At 39.4% G+C, this 10,643-nt stretch overlaps 2 protein-coding genes across 4 annotated transcripts; both read right to left on the bottom strand.

Annotated features, from left to right (window-relative positions):
- Nucleotides 1-140: 140 nt before the first annotated feature.
- LOC103970192 (uncharacterized) lies at nt 141-9,035 on the bottom strand. 3 transcript variants are annotated; one of them, XM_009383863.3, is made up of 12 exons: nt 8,688-9,035; nt 8,388-8,603; nt 7,208-8,299; nt 5,411-5,533; nt 4,091-4,272; nt 3,769-4,000; nt 3,434-3,643; nt 2,087-2,215; nt 1,381-1,449; nt 1,047-1,169; nt 696-746; nt 141-625 (listed from the first exon to the last, which is right to left on the bottom strand). In XM_009383863.3, the coding sequence occupies exons 1-12, from the start codon at nt 8,925-8,927 to the stop codon at nt 476-478; spliced, it is 2,817 nt and encodes a 938-aa protein (XP_009382138.2). In that variant the 5' UTR covers nt 8,928-9,035; the 3' UTR covers nt 141-475. The 3 variants fall into 3 exon arrangements, with proteins under 3 accessions (XP_009382138.2, XP_018676551.2, XP_065030419.1); XM_018821006.2 differs by lacking the exon at nt 8,688-9,035 and having other exon boundaries at nt 7,208-8,292; nt 8,388-8,527; XM_065174347.1 differs by lacking the exons at nt 141-625; nt 696-746; nt 1,047-1,169; nt 1,381-1,449; nt 2,087-2,215 and adding an exon at nt 2,313-2,451.
- Nucleotides 9,036-9,420: 385 nt separating this feature from the next.
- LOC103970193 (GCN5-related N-acetyltransferase 8) lies at nt 9,421-10,285 on the bottom strand. Its single transcript, XM_009383864.3, has one exon. It carries the CDS (start codon nt 10,222-10,224, stop codon nt 9,583-9,585), a length of 642 nt encoding a protein of 213 aa, XP_009382139.2. The 5' UTR covers nt 10,225-10,285; the 3' UTR covers nt 9,421-9,582.
- Nucleotides 10,286-10,643: the final 358 nt, after the last annotated feature.

Raw genomic sequence — 10,643 nt, forward strand, 5'->3', positions numbered from 1 at the left:
ACATTTTACAGCTTCACAAAAAAGATTCAGCATGACAAGATTCTAAACTGCTTGTGTTTTTCTGAAATATACATGATAAATCTACAGGTCCCGCTGACATGGACTTCATAACAGATTCATCAACTAAAGCGTCGTGGATGTAAAAAATCAATTGGAAAAAAATCCACTAAAGCAGCCAACCAACCAACCAGTAAATGTGTACAACCACTCTTCGTTGTTGTTCGTTCGTCTTACGTCCTTTGCTCACAACTGAGTTTTTACATATGCATCTAACTCAACTTCTCGTACTCAATGAATGAAAGTATATTAAATAGAAAGTTTATACTGCGCCCTAACCATGGCATGTTAGCCACTCATTTTGATAATGTCAAAATTTTGCCCTGAGATTTTACACTCATTTGCAAGCAAATGGACACCCTAACATAATTAACACAATCTTGAAAGATCTTGAAGAGGTCAGGCCCCAGCCCGTGTCTCATTGGCTGGCTGGCTTCTGTTTCTTCTTCCTTCGTTTCTCGTTTGTGTCGCCGCCTCTCTCCGTACGCTTAGATTGCCATTGACGGATTTCCATGAGCTTTGCCTTGGCATCCCGGAAAGGTGCATCGGATCTCATCGACATCAACTCCTGGTAGACCACACACCACAATATCATCCACCAGCAATGTAAGTAATAAAAGATGTCTAGGAGTATCTACCTTGAGATGATCCATGGCTGCAAGATTAAAACCGATAGTGTCTTTGCATTCCTGTGAAATGAAAAGAATCTCAATTGGTGTTCAGTGTTCACAAAAATAACGTCCATAAATAATAATGCATCACAAGGAACTAGTAGATAAAGAATAATGGGACATCCACTATAACTCATCCTACAAACAACTAAAAAGCAGTCTGTCTATTGGATCCCATCCTCCGACAGAATATCCTGTAAAACTCTTATCTCTAACTATCTTTTACCCTTTTTTTCCATTTAAAAAGAAAATATAAAATATTATGACGAACTTACATCAAGCAACAAAACCAATGAATAATAGAGCCTCCAAATTTACCTTAACTCTTTCATGAAGAATGTCCTTCAGTACAATCAAAACTGGTCTGGCAGCTACTGCAGTCGTTAGCTGGTTATGATGTGTTTGCAGCAGTACCATGGTGACCCTGCAGACAAGCTCGACCTGCAAGCAGTGAATATGCAGTTATGTTTTATATTTCTTAAGAATGTACTATATATTATGATATAATAAAATCCCGGTCTTAGTTTCATTGAAGCACTACGTGAATACTCATTGTACCAATACATGCAGCCAACTATATCACAACTCATTATGTATATATTTGGTTTTCAATCAAGATTCAGAAAAAAAATAAAGACTCCATTGTCATTACCTTGTCAGGAACGAGAACCCATTCTTTCAAATAAGACATGAGCTTCAATGCATCTGAGAACGGCAATGACTGCAAAAGCAGAAGATATGGTGACTTCAGTCAGATATTTGTACGAACCAAGTCAAACAACCTGCACCTTAGCAAAAATGTTTCTTCACATTTATGTAATTTTGTATTTTGGTTTTCCTTGAATAACAATAAATGTAAATAAATCACCATAATTTTGTAACTTGACCATCTAGATGTAATCCTAGAGCAAATTTCCTCCCAAGGAGATGCATCAGATTCTGATACTACAGGATAATTTTCATGTTTTGCAGTTTCTAGCCTAAAGGAACTTCTGATGCAAGAAAATCTTAGTGCTTTTAATGCCTAGTAAAAAAAGACAATAAATCATCCATAACACAAATACTCAGAATAATGGTTAAACATGACCCCTAAAATTTTAGGCTGCCTAGAAGGAAGACATTCTGTCTAAAGGTACACAACAATCTAACATGAAAAAGGTGGAGATTTCTACAAAAAATAAGCATGATAAAAAGGCTTTCCAGTACAAATGCAATATATGAATCAATACAACAAACAAGTTTGAGATAAGTCACTAAAAATAAGCAAGAGCAAACCTGTAAAACTGTAATATTGAACAAAAAATTTGGCATAATATAAGATCCAACAACAATGAACAAACAAAGAACTTGTCACTAACCAGAAGTGTCTGTTCTAGATCATTGGTATTAACATTTGCAAGTGTATGAAGAACATAATCGGATGGAGAAAGCCCCCGCATCATTATATTTGTTTGGAATTCATCTCCTCTTCCGTTTTTCTGGTCCTCCTGAAAATTTAGAAAGGAAAAGAGCACATTAAATGTTATCAATGCGCGTGCATCCTCTTTTGCTTGCAAGAGCAAACGTGCATACATTGACGCAACCCTCCCACCCACATTGGTGGGAGTCTTGTGCAGTGAGCAGCCTTTAACAACATTTTGAACAACTACATAGCAAAATTGAATAATATTGATTGTCCAAGTCAGGTATCGTATAGAGAACGAATATAACACCTGAGTCATAGCTGCAAGAAAAAGATAAGAAATGAACTAGGGTAAAGTGAATGCTGCTGTAGAAAATTTTTGGTAATCAAAGATATTACAGCTTATTATGTATATACTTAATTCTTATAAAAAGTGCCATAGGTATTCTACTGGTGTGTCGGAAATGCATTGTCAGTCTACAGGCTTAATATTGGTGTGGCATATGATGGTTACTACCTAAAACATAAGAAGAAAAGTTTTGGGCAAAAAAAGAGGTGTATGCACCACTTCCAGTAAGATGTTGTTTCACTTACAAGTTAAGGTTTGACATACAATAGGAATCATCTGCATGAATAAAACACTTAGCTCTAAAAACGAAGCACACAATTCTCTAATGCAAGTGCCCAATTTATTCTTCTCCATTCCCAATGTTCTGTGTGAATTAAAATAATAGTAGCTTCACTGCTTACAAGATGCTCAACAACACAAGTACGACAAACAATGTATAAACATCCATAGGCACAATTATGCAATACACAAATTTTGAAGAGTATCTTAACTAATACTAGTGTGTTTGTACAAATTTCCTAGTATATGTTTTGAGATACTAAAATTAGGTTTAAAATTTAACATACACAGGGAAATCAAATGCATGAATCAAGAATTTAGAATTTAACAGTGGCGTAAACCGGCAATCCTTGTTGCTGTCATACCATAAAGCACAGACTCTTCAAGATAATCATATTCATATCAGGTTTTAATTTCTCAAATTAAATGTTTGTATATGACAGTAATTTTATAACTCAAATGATGCATAAACAAATACACCGCATGCTTGGACATGTTTGAAATTTCATGCATGCTAATTTGTATTGTAAATATGAATAAATGTACACGTATAATGGTCGAAAAGCACGTGATTAGGAATCTTAAGGATCATTTCCTGTCTAGCTGTTATGCGATAAAAAATTATTCATATTACGTGATCTAAATATTAAAAACATTAACATTTTCTATGTGTACCTTGTGTTGATCAATTCGTTTTATTTCAGCATCCGCCATATCTAATGCATCAATAACCAAGTCAGTTTTACTCAGGGTTTCCTTGGTTTTCTTGCCTGGAACACCAACAGATCCCTCATCTGGAACCAATTCTTTTGGTGCATATCTGTCTTCATTTAGATTGTCCAAGTCAGACTCAAAAAGCTCTTCCAACCTCTTTTCTCTTTCTTCCTACACTCAAACAAGGCATTTAAAGCGCACTTGTTAAATAAAATAACTAATTGTAGAATATATTTGTTAATTTCAATGAGCACAATTTAGGGTTTAGGAATTAAGAAATTTGAACAGTAGAATACCTCAATGAAGAAGGGTTCTTCAGTCCTATCCCAACGGCGAATTGAACGATCATGAGAACCTGTGACAATGAAGTCACCACGATTGCTGACAGCAAGGCACCAAACTTCAGCATGATGCCCCTCAAGAGTTAACAGTAATTCAAACTTATCAGCATCCCAATATTTGACGAGGCGATCTTTCCCCACGCTGAACATGTAATGTGTATTTCTCACAAATTTTACATCCATAACACTGAAGTAAATAAAAAATGGAGACCAAAATCAGCTTTGGCAGATTCATTAACAAAGTAAAGCAAACCTAACTTTAAAGCATCATAAAGACCTGTCAGCATGTGCGAAGATAGATTTGTGGCAGTCACCAAAATCCAAACCCCAGATTTTCAAATTTTTGTCTGCAGAACCACTGACTATAAGGTCACCATCAGATGAAATATCCATACAGAGCACTGGAAGCTTGTGGCCATAAAGGGAAAGAAAAAATTTTAAGGAATCCACGAAGAAGACCTGTAAAACATCCATATATGAATAAGATATAATAGAAGTCATGCCAATCAGGAAAAAGTAGCCTTTTGTTGATAAGAAAAAAAATTAGAAAAAGAATATTACAATTGTCACAGTAAAGCGCACAAAAACAATGCAAATCAACTTAAGACGACTGAGAATGCACAAGTTTTGTGGTGGATATCATGCACATTATATGAAACATGGTGGAGAGATGAAGTATACACGTGGAGTATGCCTTCAATATGAACTAGAAGTCATGATTTAGATGAATTTGCTATGCCTTGACGACTCAACAGTCTGACAGATGAAGCGTAACTAGGATTATCTGGTTCAGTCCATTGTAATCAAGTTTGAGCAGAAAATACAGTGATTGATCAATCTTGATTCAAAACTCTCTTCAAGCTTAGCCTCCAACAGAAAACAATAAACTCGAATGGTTTTAGTCAAACCAGAAAAAGGATAGGTGGAATTGATCAAAGCAGTAAATGGATCAGTTGGACAATCCAGCTTTATATGGCAAAATGTAAATGAATCTTAATCAAACTACATTCAAACAGCAAAAAGAGTGGAAACTGAACTCAAATGACAAACAATGGAAACTACAAAAACTCTTTAATGCACTCAAACAAACTGAAGACCTTGATCAAAACCAATTACAATAAAGAATTTGATCATAGTTTATATTTAACATGAACCTTTTAAGTATAGTATCCACAATATCGAAGGTCATATACTAATTCCACAAAAGAAAAGCATTATTGTATTCTGCAGATGGTTTGGTTTCTCAACCTAAGTCATGAAGCCACAAGGAAGCCAACCTACAATATCAGATCACCTGTAACAAACAAGCCAATTTAATTTAAGTTCCACATTATACCTCAATTCCACAAGCTATATAGCTAAGCATACCTTATTAAGAATATCCAATAGTCGACAATAAAACTAATAGCATGACACCATCAAAAACTTGTGATACTATTTATACTAATTTCAAACATGGATCTAGTTAAAATTCCAAGGATTCATGATCTAGAACCCAAAGAAGAGAACAGATTCACATTCCTCAAGCTTCACAAATTAAAGTTTTCAATAAATATGGATCAGCATAAAATATCTCAACAATAAGATGAAATATTACCTTGATTGTGCAATCCAATAGAGAAACAGCGAGGTGCTTAGAATTTGGACTGATACAGACTGCCAAAACATCATCATTCATTTTCAAAGTTCTTACATTTGTCACAGTTAGTTGTTTAGAGTCCTGCAAAGGTTAGAAATGTCAACAAAAAGACCATGACATTATGATGCAAGCATCAGGCATTTCTCATGTGTGCCCTCTGAAAGTTATATACATGCATTATAAACCTGTAAAACCACAAGAAGATAAATTGGGTATTTCTTATTCTAAAGAGATAAGCAGGACGATCTCAATTTTCATAACTTATATTATGACAAAGAATGACCAGTACAAATACATTTTTTGTGCAAATATAAAGTTTTAGGTGTTAGCAATTTTAAGCAATAACACAATATAATTATAATAGAAACAAACACTTAGAACAAAGTCACCTAAAGTAATGTGTTCACTATTTTCTTTTTCTTTTTTTCTATTTTTAAAGAGTCTCTCACCGTCAGTAAGTGGACTGGTATAGTTATTTCAGTCATTTATTAATTGTAGTGCCAAAAATTTCCTATCTTTAGACCTTAATTAGCCATCTCCACTTGCGCTTTACCTACAATTTTCATTTTTTAAATTCAAATCCTATTCTGCTTATATAAGATATTAATATTCTGGTGTCTCACGAAGATGACTGTATCTTTCAGTTGGTCATGTCTCGCTCAATTAAACATCTTTTTGAAGCATTAACACAGCCAAGTAATCTAACAAAAGTTACTTAACATATGAGAATATAATCTCAGATAAAAAATAACAAAGGAGATAGCACTAAAATAACAAAGAAGAACTCTCAGCAAAAATTACTTTGAATTATTTCGATTATTAAAAGGGTCAGGATAGACAAGTGTCATTTTTCTCTGAACCATCATTAATTTTAGCTCAATGTCCAGTAAATTCTCCTATCTAAAACTACTTAACCATCTCATATAGAACTTATGATATTAATCAACCTTTTAGGACTCAAAGAACTAAGAGACCAGCAGAAGTCATTTGCCCAAACACCTTGTATTACCATGAAAGTGCAAATCCACAAACAAGAGCATATTCATGGACACAAAAAACAATATAGAAATCGATAGGCCACTATATCCTCATCTAATCATTTGCCCACATCTTAAACAACTTATATTCAGCCCCAAAAGCACAAATGCTTCACTTTCTCTGGACAAAGAACAGCAAAAAGATATTCACCCTGAGAGAATGCACAAAGAATCCAGCCTTATAAAGCATCATTCAAATAAAGATAAAAATTAAAGGATGATGGGACTGCTATACATTTTCAAAGGATAAAGAACTCGAATAAGACCTGCTAATGTAATCTGAAAAGCAGACCAAACTGATTTGCAGAAGAAACAGATCAAAATGTATTGATAACAAACTGACCTACGTATGTCTCGCTTAACACAAAGTGCCATGGTGCAAGGAGAGGCAGGGTAAAGCTTCCGAAAATTTTATTAGAAATGAAAAAAAAAAAAAGACTGCTCTTGTTAAGATCCATGTAGCTGACCCTAGATGGTTAAGATATTACAACTTGTTGTAAGTTCCATTCAAAGATGTTGCTGACATTTGGTGGAAATTCCAAATCACAATATCTCTACATTACCAGAAACGAGGTTCAAGGATACTGACTAATTGGGCAGTAAGATTACTGAACACTTTATTATCAAGTATTAATCTTACTCGGGACATCTAAAACCAAAGAACAAAAGCTAAAATTCTTCAACAATAAAATATCCTTTGCATAGCTAGGAAACTCACATTAACTGGTTTTTGCAACAGCTGATACTCCCAGAACTTAACATCATGGTCTGCACTCCCTGTGACAAAGCCACAGCTGCTGACAGAACCATTTTCATCTGGAATTGGAACAATCGACCTTATGGAACCTGCATGAGCTTCTATCACTTCAATGGAGCTCCCACTGCCAACATCAAGTATCTCCAAGGTTCCACTCTTTGTTCCAACAAGTGCATAACGGTTTCCAGGTACAAAAGAACTGCACAATCCATAGCCAGACTCGATTGTGCGAAGGCAGACTCCTGTACTGGGGTTCCAAATCTTTACAGCATTATGACTTGTTGACATCAGAAGGTCATTATCTGAGCTAAGTGTAACGCTTCTAATATCTGAGCGATGTCCATGAAGCTCAATTGAGTACAATTTGGATATCTTGTCTGTATCAATTAAATGAGTCTCTAGCATGTTATTGTTCAAGGACAAGGATAATGTGGCAAGACCAACTTTAGGAACATTAGGACAGAATGCAATAGAGCAAATTTTCTTGCTTGCACGTAAGGTTTGAAGAAGTTTAAACATATCTGACACTGCAACAGTTGGATGCTGAAGTTCCTGGCTGGATAAAGAATCTACAAACCCTCCATTTTCATTATCTACGACCATTGCTTTTGCCATAACCTTTTCTTTCTTTCTGTGAAGCCTCCGCTTAGCCTTGCGCATTGATTCCACATCATCAAGAACTCGATATATTTCCACACTTTTCCCTGCCACTTGACATGCCAAAAGACTTCCAGATTTGTTAAATCTCAGGGTCGCCACCCTGTCCTTGTTCTGCCTCTGGATTTCGCCAAATTGCTTCAAAATTTCCCATTTGCTCTCATTCTCGACCATCTCAGCATTGGTTCTAATTTGATAAAACCGGAGCTCAGTGTCTGCTGACCCAGATACCAAAAACCTCTCCTTTTGGTCAACATCCAGAGACCATACTTCGCTGTGGTGCCCACTCACAATCTGTATGCAATGCTGCATTTCAAGATCCCATACCCTAATGAACTTGTCCTTGGAGCAGGTCACAAGCTTCTTTCCAGAATCAAGAAATACAAGGTCTGTCACCTAAAAAGGAACATCAATATCAATCAGAACCAGTAAATCAAGCTTCAAGTATTCGGAAAGGAGAGGTCTTTAGACAACAAGGACATGCCTGGTCTCGGTGACCACGAAGGCGAAAGAGTCCGGCTTCACCAACCACATCCCACAGGATGACATCGCAGTCCTTGCCGCCAGAAGCAAGAAGGGAGCTGAGGTGATTATAGCGGAGGGCAGTAACAGCTGATTTGTGGCCATTGAGTGTCGCCTCGCATGTGGCCTTTTCGTAGTCCCATAGACGAATACTACCATCGGCGTGCCCACTTGCGATCTGAAACGACAGCAAAATGTCAGAGTTATGCAGTAGCGACGAACTGGTCCGGGATAAAGGAGAGAGCGAGGAGAAACCGGTTACCGAAGTGGATGAGGATGAGGGGGAGGCCGCAACGGAGGTGACGGCGAGGGTATGGGAGGAGCGGGAGGAGGGGGAGAAGGTCTTGGAGGCGAGGCCCTGCTTGAGGTTCCAGAGGGCGAGCTTGTCGAGGGCGGGGGCGAGGAGGTGCAACCCCGAGGGATCGTAGGTGATTTTGGAGTCGAGAGAAGCGATGACGCCAAAGGCGAGGCCCGGCTCGTAGCGTAGGTAGGACTTCACCATCGCGGCCGGTAGCTCGAGGGCAGCGGAGCCGCCGGAAGGCGGCAGGAAGAGGAGGAAGAGAGGTCTTGCGCGGAGGTGGTTCGAGGGTTAGGGTTTTGAGATGCACGCTGCGAGAGGGGATGATGTAAGGAACGGTCCGATTGCGGGCCGAAACCAAGATATCTTTACCCGACCCAATTGGTGCCTACCGGGTCGGATCATAAAGCGTTCGATTTTTCTGAAAAATTACAGAATTCTAATAAATGTGCATTCAAATCCAAATATTTTAATTGCCATGGCTTTTCGGATCCAATACTTGAGAATCCATGTATGACATTTCGGTCCGAACCGGGTCCAATTGTGATGGCTTATTAGATTCGCTTCGAATCCAATAAGAGTTCGAGCCCCATTACAAGCGTCTAATATGCCTTCTGCGAGTCTTCTGGTTGCAAGCGTCATTTTACATGCAGAAATCATGTAAAATCTATAGAAAAATAGACATGAACATTAGCAGTAGGGTTCTCAAGGTAGACAATTTATTCATCAACCAAAGCCAATCTACTGAAATCTGCGGAAGAGACTTCGATTACAAGCGCTTAAACCATTCTTCCTCGGGGAAGAAATCTTGGGAAGATTTCAACAGACAAAATCCGATTTTGATAGCACAGGCATATCTTCACTTTTCATGAAGATAAGCCTGCAGTGCCGGTCCGGTGAGCCTGCAGATCCTCCACATGGGCATGACCTCGGCGCCCATGTCCTCGTAGAACTTGATGGCGTTCACGTTCCAGTCGAGCACGCACCACTCCACCCTCCCCATCCCCATCTGCGCCGCCTGCCCCGCCACTGCCGCCAGCAGCATCCGCCCCAGCCCCCGCCGCCGCCAAGTCGCCCGCACGAAGATGTCCTCTATGTACAGCCCCGGCTTCGCGAGGAAAGTGGAGTAGTTCGGGAAGCACAGTACGAAACCAGCCACCACTATGCCCTCTCCGCGCGGCGATGCGAACTCCGCTGCCTCCGGGTCCTCCACGGCGGACTCCAGATCGATCCGCCGGACGATCGGGGCGAAGAGGGGGGCATCGCTGTCTTCGGAAAAGGGGGAATGGGAGAGCTCGAGAATGAGGACGGTGAAGGAGAGGAAGGGGGGAAGCGCGGGGGAGGGGAAGAGCGTGTCGGAGAGGGAGGCCTCGGTGGCGGAGAAAAGGTGGGTCAACAGCTCGAACTCCGCCATCTGCCGGATGAGGCGGTGGATGTTGGGCACGTCGCGTCGGTCGGCAAGCCGGATTCGAGCCCAGACGCTGGCGGCCGCTGACGACATTGCGGTGGTGGGTGAGATGGACGATAAGACGAAGGAAGTGGGTTTCTGCTAGGGTTGAGTTGATGCTTGTTTGTCTCTTAAACAGGTCTTTTGTGTGATGGGCTTCGGGCCGATTTCAAGTGCGCCGTTGGAAATTTCGTGAGCCCATTTCTAGGAAGAGTAGTCGATAAGCGTGCAGTGGCTTCAACAAACAATGCAATTGCGTAGATGACAAAAACGCTACAAGTCGGATCCTGGAGTTCATGCAAATATGCAGCCGCAACACAGAACAAGAGCCATCAGGAGAACCAAACGCATCCCATGGAAGGTGTAAAAGCAAGACAAGACAATTCACAAAAACTAAAAGAAAATGCGACAACAATCATTTGAGCGATGAGACAAACTGCAAAGGATGAGAGCCCAGACCTTCAAAAGAGACA

Source organism: Musa acuminata, chromosome BXJ3-11, assembly GCF_036884655.1.
Source record: "Musa acuminata AAA Group cultivar baxijiao chromosome BXJ3-11, Cavendish_Baxijiao_AAA, whole genome shotgun sequence".
NCBI lineage: Eukaryota > Viridiplantae > Streptophyta > Magnoliopsida > Zingiberales > Musaceae > Musa > Musa acuminata.